Source organism: Canis lupus, chromosome 3 (genome assembly GCF_048164855.1).
Source record: "Canis lupus baileyi chromosome 3, mCanLup2.hap1, whole genome shotgun sequence".
Taxonomy (NCBI): Eukaryota; Metazoa; Chordata; class Mammalia; order Carnivora; family Canidae; genus Canis; species Canis lupus.
Window position 1 is genome coordinate 20,735,114 of NC_132840.1, and position 21,651 is coordinate 20,756,764.

At 45.5% G+C, this 21,651-nt stretch overlaps 1 protein-coding gene across 3 annotated transcripts; it reads right to left on the bottom strand.

Annotated features, from left to right (window-relative positions):
* Nucleotides 1–799: 799 nt before the first annotated feature.
* Nucleotides 800–21,553, bottom strand: HSDL1 (hydroxysteroid dehydrogenase like 1). Of its 3 annotated transcripts, none has more exons than XM_072819460.1 (6): nucleotides 21,440–21,553; nucleotides 13,915–13,971; nucleotides 10,122–10,347; nucleotides 9,007–9,452; nucleotides 8,573–8,800; nucleotides 800–1,434 (listed from the first exon to the last, which is right to left on the bottom strand). In XM_072819460.1, exons 3-6 carry the CDS (start codon nucleotides 10,339–10,341, stop codon nucleotides 1,420–1,422), a joined length of 909 nt encoding a protein of 302 aa, XP_072675561.1. In that variant the 5' UTR covers nucleotides 10,342–10,347; nucleotides 13,915–13,971; nucleotides 21,440–21,553; the 3' UTR covers nucleotides 800–1,419. The 3 variants fall into 3 exon arrangements, with proteins under 3 accessions (XP_072675561.1, XP_072675559.1, XP_072675560.1); XM_072819458.1 differs by having other exon boundaries at nucleotides 800–3,010; nucleotides 21,440–21,551; XM_072819459.1 differs by lacking the exon at nucleotides 21,440–21,553 and adding an exon at nucleotides 20,588–20,741 and having other exon boundaries at nucleotides 800–3,010.
* Nucleotides 21,554–21,651: the final 98 nt, after the last annotated feature.

Genomic DNA, 21,651 nt, shown 5'->3' on the forward strand with positions numbered 1-21,651 from the left:
AGTGAACTGCCGACACCCCTGCCATATGATGGTGAAGCTCCAAAGCAGGGAACAGGGCACTGCTCCAGCTCGGAGAACCTTATGAAATGAAGTGGGGCAGGGTAGGAGAGGGGTGTTTTGGAAATCTACCGAGAAAGAATAAGAACCAGAGGATTCTCATCTATTGGCTTGCCACCGCTCCCGGTTCTGAAACAACACTATGCTTTATATATATAATAAAGTTTTTGCAAATTCCATGGGAAGATAAGTTTATATTCAAACTAAATACTATTTTAAAGAGTAAACAGCCCAGCCAGTACTGAGAGACACGGACAGACTGGACTTGGTTTAGGAGGGCACGCGATGTCAAGATGGGACACACCATCTAACCCCCTGGTTCCCAAATGTCACAAGATTTTGAGTAACTGAGATTAAAACAGAACAAAATTTCTCAAAAAAGCTCTCCCCTTGCTATCTCCCTTTTTCTCTCCACTGTGTCAAACCCATTACAATTGACCTTTCCTCCCCACCAGGAGACAAAATGGCCCATGGCAAAACCAGCAGCAACCTCCAAGTTGCCAGTTAAGGACGGAAATCTACTTTCATCTCCTTAACCTATCAGGACAATGAGAACAAGAAATCAACTTAGTCGTTTCAAGAGAATTAATAGACACATGGTTATGTGCAATCTTCTTGCTGAATTACCAGCTTTTAATGAATTACTACCGTAACTGTTCATGGATTAATGTTTTGGTAATTTTAAAGCAATTGTTTCTATGGGGGAAAAATCTCTCTCACAAATATATGGAGCAAAATCTCCTCCACGGGAAGCAGAAGCAACAGCTTTTATTCAGTTTTCAGTTCACAGATTGTTTCAAAGGTTATTAATCTCCCCCATACCTAATAAGAAACCCCATCTACAGTGGCCCAATGATGATTCTCAAGCTCTGGGAAGAAGTATTTTATCAGAGGAAACCTAAGAAGAGTTTTGGTTTTGATCTTTCACTAGCTTTGCACCCAGCAGCTTATTTACACGTCCTGCCAAGTAAAGAATTTGAAAACATCACTGTTGCGATTTAGTAACAGTGACTCAATATGTAACCTATAAATACAACACTGCTAAGCCACATAACACCTTAGATATAAATATGGTGCATTTACACAAAGTTGCTGCTTCTTACTACATTTCAATTACAATTCAGGTCGCTGTGGCAGGAAGTCAAATTTTTTCTAGTCTTAATGACCATACGTTAATTGTTGGGTTAGGGAAAATTGCCTCATGTAACAAAATGAAGGCCTCCAAGCTCATTTCATCAACAGCTTCACGTGCTGTGTAACACCGCTAGCAGGTTTTCACATCGGAAGGTCTTTTGTGTAATGAAGGCCTGGTCTATACGTGGAAGAGCTTCTGAATTCAACCACTGATCTTCTAAGTCCAAGTCAGATCTGGAAAGACTGAGGCAACAGCACTGACAAAATTGTGGGTATGACATAAAAGTATGCTCAGGCCTAACTCATAATAGAATACCATCTCAGAAGAAAATTCCATAGAAGTCCTGATTTCAGCCAATTTACTAGTTTCTGCATCAGTGTAACAGTAATAAACCCCAAACTCTTAACTTGCACATATTGTCATATTCATACAGTGATTTACAGTTGCTGAAGCACTAGAGAGTGGTCCTCAAAAATGTGTGGCTTTAGAAGATCTGAACCAAAAACATTTATTTCACAGTAGGCGTCAATGCCAACCCCCTATCATAGGGGATTGCGCATAACGATCTTCACACCAACAAAAGTGTTCGCTGTGATGCATAAATTTGTTACACTGACCAAGAATGAGCTTCTAACTTATTTTAACACATACATCATATCACACACATAATTTGTCCATATTTTAACCACTATTCCATAAGTAATTGATGTTTACTCCATTAATGCTGCTATAAGAGAATATTACATAGAAAAGTGTATGAAAACCAGATATAACAAGCTCTAAAGGGCTAAATTTCAGTTATAAAATGGGTCATAGACTGAGAAATCACTATTTATCCACAATAATTATAAAACAAGAGATGACTGAGGATCAACCATTATAGGTTCAAATCTAGGAATGAATTAATTCCACAGCAGACCAAAAAAAAACCCAACAACAACAACCAACAGAATGTATATTATACATGGCAAACCTATAGCACAAAATTGGGTAGGCTTGTATAATACGAAAAGGAATAAGCTAGAATTTTAAGACCCCATAAGGTTCCACGTTAAGCCACCTTAACAAGACACCTTTTTAAAAATGACTTACCCATAAATAAAGTTGCCCAGATGTACACAACATACATACACACACGGCTTTCTGGTGAGATATCGCTTGAAGAGCAGCATTTTCATACACAGAGTCAAACAGAGCTATACAATGCGATATACACAGATTTCTACTGCTAATTACACCAGCGATCTTACTCATAAAATAACACTTTCAAATGGTCTTTCCTGATGAACATTTGAAAACCAATACTATAATTCATCTACTGAAATAGATCACTTCCCTTAAGAAACTACATGTGAAACTACAAATGCTGACAGGTCATGCTACAGGTCATTGCTGTAGCTCCAAGAACAACATAAATCACACGGCTTTTAGACAGCTTACAGGAGAAAAAGCATCACAATTTAGGTTCCCTTGATCAAGTGTTGTGCCCTAGCCACACCCGGGTGTGTGCTCTGTGCCCTCCATGTGATGCGGCCCTTGTGGTTTTTCCACAGCATTCTCTACAAGTATTATGTATGCTTTCCAAGTGAGGAGTCAACAGTATGCTAAATACGCAGGAGTAGAAGAAAATGCAGAAGATAAATTAAATGTGTTCTTCCAAACGTCAGAATACTGCAGGTTCCCACGAGGTGGCAAAACTTCCCAGACCATCATGCAGTTTCATGCTTTGCAGGATAAGGCCTCCTTACGTAAAGAACGATTGAGAACATTTGCTCCCCACACCCAGAGCCATTCAGGCATATACTGTGCAAAAAGAAACTAAAAATGAAAGAGAAAAAGATTATAAGGTTAGAACCCAAAGCACAGATGTGTAAGTTTCAGTATATGACTTACTGCAACAAATATCATCAATCAAATTAAATTAAAAAAAGAAAAAGTCCTTAGGTGCTCTTGTACCAAGCACCTATGCCAGACTCCACAGGACTACAACAAACATGCCACCCCCTGCCCACCCCCTCTCTCTAATGAGGCTGGGCAGACTCACACACAGTCATATGATTCCATCCTTATCTAACCTGATCAATAGCAGATTCATTTGGTCAAGAAGGACAAAACCACTCCAGGAATAAAGAGCAGCAGAAATGGATAAGTGCATCCCCGATTACTACCATGAGAGAAAACTAGAGCTTGAGGGGTGGGATGGGGTGAAATGAAACAAGAGAACTAGGTCAAAAACCCTGGGACCCATGGGGATCCTTGGGTGTCTCAGTGGTTTGGCACCTGCCTTTGGCCCAGGGCGTGATCCTGGAGTCCCGGGATCGGGTCCCACATCAGGCTCCCAGCATGGAGTTTGCTTCTCCCTCTGCCTGTGTCTCTGCCTCTCTTTCTCTCTCTGATATACATAAATAAAATCTTAAAAAAAAAAAAAAAAAAAAAAACCCTGGGACCCTGAGGCCCCAGACCTGAGATGTGAGGAGACAGCCTGGGCATCCCAGGGGGATATATAGTGATGTCCTGAAACATCCCTGGTTGTCACGCCTGGGGTGCTGCTGAACATTCTATGATGCCCAGGACAGCCTCCCAACAAGGATTATCCAACACCAAATGCCAACACTGCTGATGCAGGAAACCCTGCACTATGCTGACAGGTTTGTCTAAGACTGAGCTGAACACAAGTTCTACTCGTATGGTTAGGAAGGGAGGTGAATGGGATGACTGGCTAGCTAAGTCAGTAGACCATACAACTCTGATCTCAGGGTTGTGAGTTTGAGCCCCATAATGGGCATAAAGCTTCCTTTAATAAAAAAATAAATAAAGGGAGGGAGGGAGGAAGGGAGAGAGATGAACAGGCCACTGCAAGTGCTACAATTCTAGCCTTGAACAGAAATAAAACAACAGAGGTTACCCAGACCCAGGGAAGCCACACTGAACAGGAGGGAGTCCCAGTATCATAGACAGCCACAGCTCTCCATTGCAGGGTCCAGAGAAGCTCCGGCTCATCACCTCAGAGACAGGAGCTCAGTATTTGGTCCAGAGCCACAGGAAACTTTCTGGGGACACAACAAAGGTCACTTTGGGCCTCTTTAAAGAGCCAGGATTTTGTGGAAAATATCCTGGGATACTCTTCCTTGGAGCTCTGTTTTAAAGCACAAGATTCTAAATGCAAAGAGACAAAAGAAGTCAGCTTAGGGTCTCTTAGGAGGACCCTGGAAGTAGGGATGCACTCAAACACGTAGGCACCTGGGACAGACTACAGAAGTCCTCTTCCAAGTACAATAGTGCTCCCACTCTCCTGGTTTGCTTTCCACAGCTTCAGGTACCCATGTCAAGGTCAACCATGGTCCAGAAGCAGATGATCCTCCTGATTTACCGCCCTGTCAACAGCAGCCTAACGTGTTATATCCTCACTCCCTCTCCTCACACAGGCATTTTATCATCTCATGTCATCACAACCAGAAGGCGGCTTCATACTGTACAGGTGTTTTCGGAGAGACCATATTCACATGGCTTTTATTATAGGACATTGTTATAATTCTTCTATTTTATTATTAGTCATTGTTAACCTCTTACTGTGCCTAACTTATAAATTAAACTTTATCACAGGTACATACAGAAAAAAACATAGTCTATACGGGTTCGGTACTAGGTATGGCTTCTGGCATCCCCTGGGTGTCTGGGAACATATCCCTGTTGATACGGGGAAGACTGTTATGCATTTTTTTCAGGATTTATTTAGCGGAGAAGGGATCAACACCTAGAAATCTGTTGGTTTTTAATTTCCATTCACGACCATTGTCTATTGCATGGGGACCAGCATCAGCATGTATCTTGCCAGCCTCCTACAGCGCTACGTGTGGAGACATCACTGGCACAGCATTTCTGGCTTATCCTAATGGAGTCTCAGCACTCTGGGGAGCAGGATGGAAAGAGCTAGGTAGAAAGAGCTAATGGAAGAGGAGAGAACTTCATCCTCTGTGTACTGGTAGATTAGAAACTAAGGGGTGACTCATCTACTTGTTTAAAGGCAGAGTGAGTGAGTGAGGGGGCGGAGGGAAGGGAGGGCTGGGTTTGGGCTCTGGAAGGCTCTGTGCATGTTCAGAGACCCTGACCCAGCTATCTAGGCCTAGGAAAGGAGCTGTCCTCCCCTGCAACAAAAGCCAACAGTCTCTGCTCCTGATGTGGCACAGCCCCTGTGCAGATTGCTGTTCAGTAAGACTTGGGGCCCAGAGCCAGAGGAAGTCAGTGGGCAAACGTACACATTCAGCTGATTGGAGATCTGCCTTGGCAATAAAAACGCCAATGCCGTATATTTCCCAGAGACTGGGATGGGTAGGCCTAGGTAAGAAATGGGGACAGAGAGGAAAAACTGCGGCTGGATCCTTAGGCCAGAGTTATTCCAAAGGTAGAAGCAAAGCTGCAGTGAGGGTGTATGGTTCACAGTTCCTATCCTGGCTGGCAACGGGCATGGGAACTCGGCCTGGACAGGAGGGCCATGACCTCTGACACAGCTGCTGGCCTGCCTCCCTTGGACCCTCAGCCACATCTCAATATGTAGCCCCAGGGCCTTCACAATGCCAACCAGTTTGCCTCTCCTCTAAGTGCCACATCCTCTTTTCCAATAGCAACACACGCATACTCTATGGGAACAAATACACCTAAGGTGGGTAGAAATTCAGAGCAGAATGCAGGCCAATCCAGAGAGCTCAGGGACACCTAACCTGCTTGCCAATTCCTGGGGCTTTCTCTATCATCCCACCACTAGGAGGACAGCCCCCAGAGTTATAAGCAAGACACTTACTGGTCAAGCTGTCAAGTTAATGGCTTTTTCAACCCAACACAAAGCCATGTGTTTCTGGTTCACATCAAGTAACCCAAACAGAAGGCTACGAGCTTTTCTGCCAGCCTTACTTTGTGTTCCGAAGCTGACAATACTGGCTACTGCACTTCTGAGAAAGAGAAGAAAGGCTTCCAAATCAACACTGATAACTAGGTGACAACTAAAGCTGAGACATTTGACCCTTTTATAGTTGTTTTAAATCCAAATCTTTTTTTTTCTACTTCCTGCTTGCAAATCATTAAGACAACTAGCATAACACAAAGATGATTAATCATCTAATTAAATGTATGCCAAGAAAGCAGAAAAGGCCAGTTCTCCAACTGCTCCTGTGTAGAAACAATGTTTTTGCAGACATCTGTAAGGGCTGGGGCCCAGGCAAGGAGTGAAGATACCTCCTCCCTAACCTCTGTGCAAGCTCATCAAAAAGAGCCTTTTATACAGACCTAGCAGTGATCAGTAGATCAATAAGACTGTGAAATCACTGTATAGGCCAGCCCGGCAGTGGCTCCCACAAGAGTCACTCACACAGGTACAGCAGGCTGCTCTCCACCCCAGACAACTCTCACTTCAAACCTCCTCACTCTGCAAGCCCCCACTGCACAGGAGTCAGCAGACAGTGGCCCCTGCTGGCCTCTGTGACTTCCCCCATGGCCCCTCCACTGTGCTCTGGGTCCTGCCCCCATTGCTGGGAACCATGCTTTCTCTCTCCCATCTTTAGGCTGTTCTTCTCCACACACCCCTCCCTGCCAGCACTCACTCACAGCCATGTCTCTGCTGCCATAAATGGATTAACAAACCCAACTCCCTCCTCTTACCCAATCTACCTGCCGCCACACCTACACAGCCTTATTTATGGAGAATGCAGTGTCCACTCCCTCACCTGCTCATTGCAACCCATCTCTCCCTAAAAAGCTCCCCAAACTGCCTTCATCCAAGGCATTGAGTGTTTCCATGATCCTACACGTAACACAGGCTATCACTCTTACTTAGGCTGTAATGTGGAAGAGTAACGGGGGTTAAGCACAGATAACGCTTTATACAGTGTGTTTGGCACATCAAACTCCCTCCAGGAAAATCCTTATATGCTAAAAATCGACAGACAATGAAATCCTGACAAAATTTAGATCTTTGTGACCTGACAAAACTCCATTCAGAAGATATGGTGATCACAAATGGAAAGCCTCAGTGTGAAAAGCCGCCAGAGAATCTGGCTATAGGCAAAACAGTGATTGATGGCCAAATAACTGCTGTAAAATTGAAAGAAAAAAAAAAAGTGATAATGCTGAAAATATTTTGAGGAAAATAAAAATGAAAACAGGGAAAATGAAAAGTTTTAACAGCTTTATACAGAAAACTACTCTGGGAATTAAATTAACAGACTTTTCTGGGTAGAAAAAAATACACATTCTCAAGAAGAGTTCATCAGTGTGAATGAACTATAATTTAAAATGTTGGTGCTGGGGTGCCTGGGTGGCTTAGCAGTTAGCTGAACATCTGACTCTTGGTTTCAGCTCAGGTCATGATTTCGCCTGCATCTACATGCATGCACGCTCTCTCTCTCTCTCAAATAAATTAATAAATCTTTTTAAACCAAAAAATTAAAAAGTAAAATGCTGGTGTTTTACAAATGCAATGCAAACATCCGCCGTCTCTAAGCCCCACCCTCGCCACCTCCACTCGTCACTTCTCCAGGAACTTTATGCTCAGTGGCTTCTAAAGTTACTTCTTTGGTCTCTCTGCTTTTCCCTAGTAATGAAGGATCTGGAAATAGCCACTTAAATAAAGCTCCTTTTATTAGAAAAACTTTCAGCCAAATCTTATGATAAAAGTAAAAATTAATTGTTGATTTTCTTATTTATTATGTGGTGATGGCAAATTTAATCATCTTCATGCAAAGAGTCCCCAAAATATCTGCTTGGTGATGGAGATGACTGCATACTTGCGAACAACAATTCTCAACTACTGCACGTCCACTCACACTGCCACAAGCCCGTTACAACAAACCAGGAGCTCACAACCTCATACTCGGAATCAAATTGCCAGATACTTAAGTTACTCTTTAAAATACTAAAGCCCTAAATCTTTGTCATACCTGAAATGTAAACTTGTCAATAAAGTCTACGCTTCTTGAACAAATGAGTCCAGGACTATGCTGAGATATTAACTGGCCTGACAGTTATGTGAGATCCAGACCAAGTCTGTGGTTTTATGTTTGCGAAGTAGGCTGCTGATTCACAGGTACCCTCTGAATCTTTGTCACTTTGAAATTCCCACATGAATACTGAGTATTTTATACTACTGCCATTTACACCATATAAGCACCATATTTCATCTCTTAGGTGCCACACAGATTAAAATACCAGTAATAGTTTCACAGAAGAAAATTTAAGGACTTAACCAGAACCACTACGAGTGTCAGGTTTAAGAATCAGAATGTGTAATTCTCATATTTCAGCAGTAGGCTTCAATCAGATTGCCATGTATCATTTAGAAAGGTTTAGCATGCATTAACCTAATTACAAGAGTTGAGCGCGTACTGTTACCTGGATAGAATGGGACCAGTATCCTGTGGTCCTTTTTGAAATGCCAAGGGTAGAAACAGCATGATGTGCATATACTTTTGGCGAAGGCACCAACCATGGGCACTTGTGCAGAAAGCTGCCGGGAGAGGTCATGTTGGTAGCCACATAGAATGGGATTAGACTCTGTACAAAGATTCCTTTGGAAGCATATTCATACTGCAGTGCTCTGCTGAAGTGGTCTAAATAAGCCTGTTAAAACAGAGCAGGAGTAAAGATTTAATTTAGGGGGCAGGAACTTGGAAGAAAATTCAGGAGAAAAAAGGCTTATTACCACTTCAGGAAAAAATACAGTATAAGTAAACATGAGTTGGAGACAGAGAGCTTGACAAACTGGACCAAACCACATAAGTGTCCTATTGCTTTATGACTTCACTTTCCAATCAGGAACACATTACCTTAGAAGCAGAATATGCAGCCAGCTGGGGAGTTGGTTTGCAGCAAGAACCAGAAGAGATGGTGACAACGGCGCCCTTCTTTCTCTCCACCATCCCTGGTAACACTATATGGACCATCAAACTAGCTGCAGCAATGTTTACATTTATGATGTCCCAGAGTTTGTCCTCGGAGACCTGAGTAAAATATTGGGGGTAGGGGTAAAACACGCCGACATTATTCACCAAGATGCCAATGTCTTTGTCTTTCAAGGCTTCTCGAATCGGGTCGTAGATCTCGCGGCCATTGCTGAAGTCTGCAACAATAACTTCGGTTTCCACTTTGTAGGTGTCAGCTATGTCTTTAGCAACCATCTGCAACTTGTCTTGATTGCGACTAATGAGGATGATACTGAGACCACGGCTCGCTAGCTCTTCTGCATAGGCTCTTCCGATCCCATCGGTCGCACCTACGATATGAGCCAGGGAGAGCAACCATGCTCATTTAGTGGCACGACCTTCGGAGTGAACCTTAAATTCCCCTGGGTTTACGCCGAAAAGTTTCACTCTAGAAATAAGCCCAGTCCTAATCCTGATCACTAGGTCGAGTACAATGTCAAATCCAAATATGCACAACACATGATAATCCAACCCTCCTTCAGACACCCTGACAAGTAGAGGAAAGGTAGTCTCCCGTTCACCAAGCTGCTGGTGAGACATGGCAGGAGACGGTTTCCAAACTCCTATCTGGCTTGAACAAGTGCCAGGAGGTACTTTCCTGGGAAACAACGATAAATCAAAATGAAATCTAAAATAAGGGAAGCACTGCTGACAGTGGTGACAGTTTCTAAGGACAATTTCAAAACAAAGCAAAACGAAAAATGAGAGGTGGGAAGGTGGGCTGAGGCAGGACCGGGAACAGGAGGGCAGAATAAGAAGGACAAAACGTCACAGGATGATCCTTCAGAGGAGGGCAGTACAAAAACATCAACATAATAACAACAGAACTATGTTCCCATGAAAACATCACATTGAATTCAGTGACTCCTCAAATAAGGCATCTAATTTAAAACACAGCTTAAAACAGAAGAGATTATTCTGTTTTTAAAATATGCAACAATTGAAATCTCATTTCTTACCACTCACGACTGCCCATCTTCCATACTGCTTGATCAGATCTGCTCTGCTCACCAGGCGTGGGATGAAATGCAGTCTGATCAGGCTGTAAAAGTCACAGATGACAGTGATGCTTTTTCTGGCCGTATACCAAGCTCCGACCAAGGCCAGAGCTTCCATGTAGCAATTGCAGGACCTGGCGATCTCCCTATACAAGAGGTAGAAGCTGTCAACAGCAGCCATGGCAGCCTGTAGGGAAGGGGAAGGAGATAGGAGTTCTTTACTTAATTAAGTTAAAGGAACATGCATAGTCTAAATGAAGACACCTAAGGACATCAGAGCTTAACAATTATGCACTTAAATAACAGTGACGTTTCAAATGCATGTAACCCACGGATCCACTCAATTTATAATCTCATTAACATATGCAGCTTATGAAGTCCTTTTCTTCCAAGGAGATTAGTCAACCTAACTACCAAGAGCTATCAAATTCCTACTAAAATTCAGGCACTGTGCTGCATGTTGTGGATACAGAGATAAACACAATATGCTCTGCGGCCTAAAAAAGCTCCTCACCCGGCACAGTGACAGACACAGACTTTTAATTCATGTAACAGCTGAGAGGTGTGTTTACTTCTCTGCTTTCTTCATAATCAGCCAGTACAGAGGGCCTACCACCCACACAGACAAAAAGTAGAAGAAACGGCAGCAGTATTAAGATACCGCCTTGGCCAAAAAGAGCTTACAATACATTTGAGGCAAAACTCAGCTGTAATAAACTTTCACATAAATTATATTCTGTATAAATAATATACATAACCATTTATTCACAAAGAGATGCTCCCCAAACTTGAGGAACTGGTTTTCTTAAACGACAACACAGTGAGCGCTCCTCCGTCTTACTGGGGCCGGGGGCACCCCTAACTTTGCCCTGGCCCTTACTGTGAGCAAAGAGTCCAATGCAACTAAGTGTCCACACAGCAAGCATTTATGAAGCACCTAGTACGTTCCATGCACCGTGACAGATGCTAAGGGTTCAAAGATGAGTTTAACAATTGGACCTAGGAAGAGAAGGACATTTAACAAAACTATTTTATTTTATTTTTTTAAAGATTCTATTATTTATTCATGAGAGACAGAGAGAGGCAGAGACATAGGCAGAGGGAGAAGCAGACTCCATGCAGGAAGCCCGATATGGGACTCGATCCCAGGGCCCCAGAATCATCCCCTGAGCCAAAGGCAGAAGCTCAATCACTGAGCCACCCAGGCACCCCTAACAAAACTATTTTAAATGCTGTCGGAACCGCACTAGGTGTGCCTGTGGTGCAAGAGACGACCCTGCAGAAGCAAAGGCCAGGCACCACTGATGCTAATGAACTTGGTCCTGGACTAGACCTGGGAACCGCAGAGGCCAATCCAACTGTGTGCTGTCTGTGAGGGACAAGATATCGAAAGGATCACAAGAGGCTGCAATTAAATTATAGTGAGCTCTGAGAGGCACAAACACAAGGACGTAGCATTTATTACATAAAAGAAAATTGACTTGCATCCAGAATCTATATATAACACTTCTGGGAATGGCCCCTCTTTAGAAATCCCATTAGAAGAGAAAAAAAAAATTTGTGAAACTAAGAAAATTTCCAATGATAGCAAAAATAGGTATAAGCTGAAGGAAGAATGATTGAACGCCCTCTCACTCCACTGCAGTGTAATCTGAGCCCAATCAAGTTCTGTGGAGTGAAAATGAGCAAAGTAGGAGAAAACCAATTAGCCATTGAAATGGAACACATTCTAAGAGTGACAGCATCCTGTGATAAAAGGCACATAAAATAATGGAAAACCTGATGAATATAGAGAAAAATAGATATGTGAATATATATTGATACTGATACATATATGAATGTGTAATCCCAATTACAAATCAGCAAAGCACACAAGGAAATGGGACAGAAAACTAAAGAGAGGTACAGGCAGTAGGATCCCAAATGTCCTGCAACAAGGACACGATTGCTCACATAGGAAGTCATATACAGCCACCGTACTACCAAGTAAGTTGATATGGCATTCAGTTCAAGAAATGTTTTCCCCAAATGGCACAGAAAACAACGGAAGTTGGGCCATCTCATTTCCTGCTGGTAAACGCTATATCCTGAGGTTCTATTCATGGAGACGCTCCTCCTAGGACAGGAACGCCAAAACTGATTCTGAAAAGAAAACACTGTAAACTTTATTAACTCCACAAGCCAAATACTTAATAACATAAGAACAATTATATGCTCCTTTGGGGTAATTTCTCTTCAGGGACCACATCAACTGAGATTCTCTGAAATCTGAAGTATCAAGATCAATGGAGTTTGGACCAAAGAGGCCCTTCTTGTCCTCATCAATCTACCAAACAGGAGGTAACAGCACTGGGAGAGTTGCTCCCAGATCCTTAGAAATATATTCACAGTTAGGATCATCTGTCTCGAATATCTCCATTCTCTTCCTGCTGTACATGAATGCCCCTCCAGGCCCCCAATGCTAGAGAACAAGGAGTGTCACATCACCCCTCTCAAGGGCTCTTGCTCTGCATCTCAGTACATAGCCGAGTCCCCGTGGTGGCAGGTGGCTGACTGGGCAGGCCCCTGAGCTGCGCAATGGCTGCAGTCCCTCAAGCATTGTAACTGTAAGATTCCCAAAGAAACAACCAAAACAGGAATTTCTTATAAGAAAGAATATAAGAGGGCACCTGGGTGGCTCAGGGGTTAAGCATCTGCCTTTGGCTAGAGAGTGATCCCAGCGTCCTGGGATTGAGTCCCACATCAGGCTCCCCACAGGGAGCCTGCCTCTCCCTCTGCCTGTGTCTCTGCCTCTCTCTCCGCGTCTCTCATGAATAAATAAATAAAACCGGAAAGAAGAAAAGAAAAGAAAAGAAAAGAAAAGAAAAGAAAAGAAAAGAAAAGAAAAGAAAAGAAAAGAAAAGAAAGGAAAGAAAGGACAAAATAATGCAATTCCATGTTAAACCTTCACTTTGTGGGAATCCCTGGATGGCTCAGGGGTTTAGTGCCAGCCTTTGGCCTGGGCATGATCCTGGAGTCCCAGGATCGAGTCGAGTCCCACATTAGGCTCCCTGCATGGAGCCTGCTTCTCCCTCTGCCTGTGTCTCTGCCTCTCTGCCTCTCTCTCTCTCTCTCTGTGTGTGTCTCATGAATAAATAAATAAAATCTTTAAAAAAATAAATAAACCTTCACTTTGGGGAGTTCCTGATTTAAAAGTGTACAAGTGCCTTCTGTCATAACGAATCCAATATGAAGCCACAAGAAAAGTAAATGCAAAATATACTATTTTTTTTTTCAAAATATACTATTTTTATATTACTAGTACTAGTATATACTAGTAGTTTTCCAACACAGTGTAATAAAATTAGGAATAACAAAACTACAACAACAAAAAATCTAAATTCTTAGAATATTAAATCTATCCTCCCAATCAGGTGGGTGTATATCTAAGATACTGAAACACTGTTTTGGTGCAAATTTATATCCTATGTATCGCTATCTACTGGATTGTCATCAAAGCACTACTTGTGGGAAAATTAACTATGCCCAGAGTCTGCACCAAGGTTCTACTCAGAAGGAGCAGGTCAGACATGGCTCGTGAAATGGCCTTGTACTAATGAGAACTGGTGTAAAGGGAACTTCTTCCTCTTCAAACACAATTTTTTCCAAGAATCTGAACGTTTGTGAAGGAAAAACTCTAGCAAGAGGTGCCTGACCACACACAAGATTTCTGATTTTTCTGCTGTCGTCCTTAGCTACCTTGGTTTTCTCTTACCTTCTCTCTGCCGGTCCTGGGTTTTCAGGAAAACACTGCTCTGTCTTTAAGGCCAACCTGTGAACAAAAACCAACATGAAACAAATTCCCTTCTTTCCCCCTCACAGCTCAGCTGGGAAACCTTTATATAAACATTAAGACCAAAGTTTTTAAAAATTAAGAAAACACAAATTCTGAAGCCCTGAATCCCTGGTACAGGCAGGGAAGCATTTCCTCATCTCAGAAAAAGGAAGGCACCAACAGCTTCTGCTGAGAGGCTCAGCTGGAATGTGCCCACTTTTCCTGTACCTTCTTTCTTAAGGGACATTTCATCAAACGGAACAAAACCAGTTCTGAGAGCTGGAAGAGAGATGGTGCTCTGCACAGACACTGGGAGCTCAGGAGCAGCTGGGTCCAGGAGGGGGAGCAGACCAGGCCATCTTTGTGCCCTCATGTCCACCCAGGCTTTCCCAGGGCCTCACTGCTCTCTCTCTCTGCAAGCCACCTTCTTCTGCTCCACCTGCAGAGCACCTGAACTTCCACACTACTGCAGCCCTGGCACCTCTATTCCTGAGCCCAGGCATCTAGCAGTCACCTAACCCACTGGCAGAGGTGGTGGGGAGAAGTGTCCTGTGGTATTTGGAGCAGCCTCTTCTAGCCTGTGGGTGGGGCAGGTGCTTTCAGGTTGCACAGAGGAAAGGAACCTCTGGCACACCTCTCCCCTTCTTTCCACCCTAGACACTGTCTTACACCACTCTGTTTTTGAAGAACCCCAGTGGACTGAGTTGCTCCAGGGCTGAGGCCAAACTTTATGCCTCTTTGTTCTTCTAGTCCCTTCCACAGCCTGCGGCCCATAGCAGGAGCTAATAAGCAGGCAGCTGCTACATTAGCCACACTACCTAATCTCTCTAGCTCAGCTCTCAGCTGCACGCTTTTCTCATTCCCCTACTTGCCAGGGGACCACCAAAATCTCTGATCCTCTACAGAAGGAAACTCCATGGGTAAAACCCACCAGGGACCTCCTGCTCAGGTTCAGCAGAAAGACATAGCAACTTCAGACACTCGCTGAGAACAGCAGTTTCAAGGGCCTTGGACATGGAGTGGCCTGGCTTCCTGGCTCTGCCCCACACACTCTCCTCTACCGTCCTGGCACAGGGGTACCATGACGATATTTAACATCACAGTTCCACCACAGGCAAACACCTTAAACGTATACTGACATGGCTACATTTTTTTTTTTTTTAAATCACAGAGAATCAGAGAGCTGAGAGTATTCTAGGCCTGGTCTACAGCCTTGAGGAAGAACAATGCCATCTCATCATTCTTCAGATACAGCTCAAGATGGAGAGACCTGACTCACAGCCACCAACTCACAGAAGACTGACAAATTCAAACATCAACTTATTTATGAATAATATACAACACTGTCAAGAAGTATAAACACGCATGGTCGCTGGTCTATAGGCAAGTCCACCCAGGAAACCAAACTACTAAAACAGTGATGAACAACTAAGCAATGAATGACCAAGTGTCAGATGCTGAGGACTCTTCCCGAGTAAGCCAGGAGTCCCTGCATCGCTCTGTACACAGAATTCATCAAGAGAAATAGCAATTCAGTGCAAAGTGACAAGAGCACTGTGGAAAGGTGTAAGCACTCCTGAGGAGAAAGGAGGCAAGGGCACAGCACTGAAAAGGTCCGGCCTGCCGGGAAATGCTGACCAATTCAACAGGCATAACGGCACAGGAAGAGCACCCAGGGGTGGCAAGGGGGTTGGGAGAGAAGGCCAGATTGTGAAAGGTCTTTATGCCAAACAGAAGTGTGTGGACTGACTCTGTGTAAATCCCTTCCGCCAAAAGAGGGAGCCGAGCGGGGTCTGTTGTAAAAGGCGGAGGCTGGTGGCAGAGGGCCAGCGGCAGAGGGGGGCGGCTGTGCTGGAGCAGGCAAGGAAGTGAGGGGTTGGAGATCCTGGTCCTTCCTGATGGAGACAAGTCAAGGCTGAATGGAGAGCCTGTGGTTTTGTGATGTCCTCTGTCCTGCTTCTCAGACACACCAGACGTTTTCACACATTTGTTCCTACCCTGATGGACCATAAGTGGAAAACAACAGGACATTAGACATTCCTCACATCCTCTTCATCCTCTCCCCACCCTTAAATATGTGATGGAAAATAATGTCTTCCTAATGAAAGAAGAAATCAAGACTTCTCCCAAAGCCACTAACATCCAGGAAATCTCACGGAACCCAGGCTTAATGGAGTTTATTATACACTTAGGTGCAGAAGCCCACCAAGATATGAACAGATATTGAGCTGCGTTTAACTTGCGATGACAGTTTGACTAGTTAATTTTTCTGCAGATAGGTATTAGCCTAAAACTTAGAAAAATTCATTATTTAGAAAGCAACACTGAACCACAGTAAAATTCTGGTCCCTACCCAATCTGCTCATAAAAGTTATCATAAAGCTTTGTTTTCTGGCCTCTACAGAAAACTAAATCATCAATGAACAAAATAGAAGAAAAACAGGTGGAGGAAAAGAGTCAGAACTGTGCCCAAAATAGGAAAAGAGCAGTCCCCTATCGTCTGTTAGGCATCTTCTACATCTACAGGGAAACATTCATCAGGGCTAATGCATCAAACACGTAAAGGTCCCCCAGGCAAACTATGAACTTCGCGTGATGATGATGTGTCGTAGGTTCATCCTTGATAAAAAAAACAAAAGAAAACAAAAAAAGGTACCATTCTGGTAAGTGATGTTGACAACAGGGGATGTGTGGGAGCAGGGGGGGGGATACGGGCAAGCTCTGTGCCTTTCTCTCAATTTCACTGTAAACCTAACCCTGCTCCCGAACAGTTCTAAAACAAAGCCTGTAAAAAACAACAAACAAACCCTAAAGGAAATATTTCAAGTATAGAAGTATCAGTGGAAAATTTTGGTCAAAACTGCAAGGAGCAAAGTCACCTCTTCAGAGCACTGCCATGGGGGTGCCTGGTTGGCTCAGTTGGTAGAGCGACTCTTGATCTCAGGGTCATGAGTTCGAGCCCCACGTTAGGTGTAAAGATAATAAAATAAATAAACTTTAAAACAAAGCACTCCTGTGGCCTGTAACATTCTCTCAAACCAGAGTTTAGCTTGCTCAACTCAGCAGTGAAAAGGGCAGCAAATCTCATACAAAGCCTTCATGAATCAAGAGTTCGGCAGGAGAAATCTTGGCTCAAACACTGACATCATCATGTTATCTAAACGAATGAGGCCTGACAGTAAAAGAATATCAGACAGACTGGCCACAATGTTTTCAAGGAAAACGAAGCAAGCATGATGGGAAAAGACAGTGAAAGCAGCACTAAGTGAAGGCAGCACAATGGGCTGAATAATAGCCCAGGGAGATGTCCACATCCTAATCCTCACACTTCACAAATGCCCCACCTTATGTAGCAGAGGACTTTGCAGATGTGATTAAGCTAAGGACCTTGAAATGAGAAGATGATCCTGGATGATCCAGGTGGGCTGCTGTGATCACACGTGTCCTTGGAGGAGGGGGGCAGGAGGTCAGAGTCAGAGGAAATGTGATCAAGAAGTGGAGGTCAACGAGACAGAGAGTGGAATTTAAAGATGCCAGGCTGCTGGATTTGAGGATGGGGAGAGGGTTTACCCTCTAGAATGCAGGCACCTCTAGCATCTGGCAAAGGCAGGAAACAGATTCCCCAGAGCATCCAGGAGTGACACAGCCTTGCTGACACCCTGACTTTAGCTAACCAGGCTGATCTCAGATTTCTGACCTCCAGAACTGTAAGAGAATAAATCTGCAGTTTTAAACCACTAAGTTTGTGGTAATTTGTTACAGCAACAATAGGAAAATAAGATAGATGAATGGATAGATGGATGGATGGACTGAAAGACAGAGAGACTATCAGTCTAGTTTTTAGGACAGTACAGAGACAAGTTGCAAATCCTGCACATCCCTTAAGCCAAAACATTCTAGTGTTCTCAGGAGCCACAAACAGCCTGAGAGAGTCCTCTGACCTTCCATGGAATGGGGCAGGCCTGAGGTGGTCCTCCCCATCCTCAGCCATAGCCAGCACTGTGCAGCCTTTCAGTAAGGCTCCAGGCCTGTGGACTTCATTCTCGTTAATATGTTTTCATAGGGATCTTACTTTTTTTCACAGGGTCTGCATCTGTCTTGCTCTTAGCACTCAAATCCTGTCTGTCCTCCCAAGACCAGCTTGACTCTCAATTCAATGTCAGGGCTTACTGATCAGTGCCAGCGACACGCCAGGCCTGGGATGAATGGGAGCCCTGCATCTCTTCCCACTCCTTCCTAGGCTACTACCCCAAGCCCCTCCCCTCTCCCTGAGTGTGTGTCTGTCTGTCTGACCCATGCGACTCTTGCTGCACTGCTGTGTTCTGCTTAGCTGTTTCCTTTGTCTCTTGGTTCCCCAACTAGAGCACAAGCCTCTAAAGGGCAGGAGATGTATCTAAAACTAGTTTTTCTGTAACTTGAAAAGAACTGAAAAAGACACACGGAAGTCATACAAGCTATTATGCGTAGTTCAAAGAATAACAAAACAACACCCATTTAGAAGCCCCATAGCTTCTTCCCTGACCATATCATCGCCTTTTGCCGCCCTGGAGGCTACCACTCTCCTCAATTCTGACATCATTCCCTTGCCCTTTTTAAAAAAACAGTTGTACAATTACCTCAGCAGAGATTCTGAAAGAAAGTGTTCAGTTTTGCTGGCTTGGGACCTTATATAAAAGAATCCCAGCACGTTTGTTCTTTGATAACTTGTTTCTTTAACTCAATATTGTTTTCGAGACTCATCCACGGCTCCTGGAGGCTGTGGGTCATATACTTTTACTGCTGCACCCTCTGTCACCATACAAACATGCCACGATTCGTGCATCCATTCTATTGCCAATACGCATTTGGGTTGGGAGTATTTTGGCTTTTAGTTTACAATTATGAACAGAGCTGCCATGTGCACTCTTGCACACATCACCTGCACCCTAGTGCCAGAGTCCATTGAAGGGGTATGCCTGAGGCTGATTGCTGTGCCACAGGGTGTCCATGTGTTCAAGCAGGCCCTGCCCAAGCTGCTAGGCCAATCCCCACGCCCACCATCAGCCAGTGTGAGTTCACAGTACCCCTTCCCTGTGTGGCTGGCTCTGTCAGTTCACCTGCCCACAGGGTGTCTTGAACCAGGGGCTGACTGTGGTTTTAACTTACATTTTCTGATTACTGATAAGGGTGACTACATCCTTGTGATGCTTCTGTGTTTGTGGCTCCTTGTCTGTGAAATATCTGTTTCTAGCTTTTGCCCTTACTTCTACTGTGTTATCTTCCTTTTCAGTCTATGCTCTAGATACTGGTTCTCTATGTTTGGTCTCTTTATAGTGCTTCTGATGAGTTGAACTCTTGATTTTAATGCAGCCAAGTGTATTAGTCTTTCCCCCATATGCTTTGTGCTTTGTTATGCTCCACTTCAGAAATCCCCTCCTAGCCCCAGGACATAAAGGTATCTTCCTATATTATTTTCTCAAACTTTTCACAATTTTGCTCTTCAGATTTAAGTCTTTAATCTTCCTGTGGCTCTGCAATGGTGTGAGGCTAGGATCACACCCACCTTAATATTCCTCCTCAGCAGCTGGTACAAGACTGCATATATAATATCTGTTTAGTAAATAGAAGCAAATACTGCTTTGTGTTCAAAGCTCAAATTTCACTCTTGAGAAAAAATTTAAGGAGCTCCTCAAACTTTGTGTCAGCACTTTGATGAAGTTATTATTGGTGTATCGTGACATTCTGGAATTTCCTTTCCCTCCTTTGCCAATTTTTGGGATACGGCTAACCTGAATTGACGGGGAGCTCAGCGGAAAGAGCAAAACATGGGAGTTCTCCACCTGAGATCCAACAGGCCTGCGTTTCAGGTCTCCATTTGTACAGTAGGAATTGAAATAACAACGGCATCCACTCCTAGGTATACACCCAAGACAACTTATACCCACACAAAAACTTATACAGCCATATCCCCAGCAGCACTATTCACAAGAGCTAAAACACGGGAACAAAATGTCAACAGACAAATGGTAAACAAAACGCAATCTGTCCACGTAATGGAGTATCAGTCAGCAATAAAAAGAATTAAGCAGGATGCACACTGCTACAGATGGACCTGGAAACCACCACACTCAGCAAAAGAAGCCAAACACAAAAGGCTATGTACTGTATGATCCAATCTACATGAACTGCCCAGATAAGGCAAATCCAGAGCCAGAAAGGAGACTGGGGGTGCCGGAGCACAGGTACAGCGGGCATGGGGAGTGCCTGCTAATGGGGTAGTTTTTTTTTTTGTTTTTTTTTTCTGGGAGGATGGGAAATCATCCTCGCACATAATGAATATGCTAACGGGGTAGGAGTTTTTTCTGGGATGATGGGAACCACTGCACATGGCGAATATGCTGCTATGAAGGGCACACTTCTAAATAGATAAGATGGTGAATTTTATGTTTTTTAAAAATTTTACATCAATTCTTAAAATCTACTTAAATGATTTGTTGGACTCCATGCCCCTGGAATATTACTGTAGTGACTAAACCACAGACTCTGAAAATAGACTTCCTGGAGTCTGATCCAGGCTTCCCACCTAAGAGCTGTGTTTTGGGTGAAGGTGAAGTCCCTTCACCTCTGTGCTTACCTAAAATCAAACGAAGCCCTACACACAGCACGGAGACCTCGGAGCTCCACTAGCCGCTCCCGCCGGCTTCTGTGCGGCGGTCAGGGTGAGAGCTCGGCCACAGACCCCCGAGCGCTTCCTCCCGACGCCCTCCAGTCCTCCCACCCACCTTAGGAGGCAGTTACAGCCATCCCGTTCGCAGCGGGGGAAACTGAGGCCGACAGAGACGAGCAGTACCCAGGACCAAGGTCCACCGAGTCCAGAGCCCGGGCTACCGCCCATGGAGCCCCCCGCCCCGGGGAGGGATCCGGGCTCCAGCACCAGCAGGGCTGCGGGGCTGCGGGGCTGCGGGGCTGCGGGGCTCCGGGGCTGCAGGGCTGGGGCGGGCTGGGGCGGCGGGCTGCGCGCTGCTCCGGGCTGCCGAGCCCCTGCCCCCGCCGCAGCACGCCGCGGGGCTTCGGGGGCCGGGGCGCCCTTCCCGCAGCGCTCCCTCGTTCGGAACAAAGACGACACATCCCACCCCGACCCAGCGCTTTAGAAAGGAGAGCCGAGCGGCGCAGACAAAGGGGCGGCTCGGGGCCTCCCGGGAGCCCGGGCCGGGGTCGGGGTCGGGGGTGGGGCCCAGGGCCGCCGGGTCCCGGGGGGGGGGGGGGGCCGACCCGGAGCACGGGGTCCCGGGGGCGCAACGCCCGGTGCAGTCCGGCAGGGGCGCCGCGGGGCGGGGGCCGACGGGGTCGGGGGTCCCCGGTGCGCAGGGCGCGGAGGGGCAGGGTCCCGGGGGCGTGGCGGGGCGCACCGGGCAGGGCGGCCGAGGCGGAGCAGGCGGGGCCGGGGCGGGGCGGGGGCGGGGGCGGGGGGCGCGGGGCGCGGTACCTGCAGAGGCGGCGCAGTCCCGAGCCGGTCCCGCCAGAGCCGCGCGGCCGCCGCCCCCGTCGCCACCGGCAACCCCGTCACCGCCGCCGCCGCCGCCGCCGTTGCCGCCGGCCGCGCCCCACGTGACCCGCGCACGCGCAGGGGGCGGAGCCGTTGCGGGGCCCTTCCCCCGGCGTCCCCACGCGCCGGAGCCCCCCCGAGTGCGCGTGCGC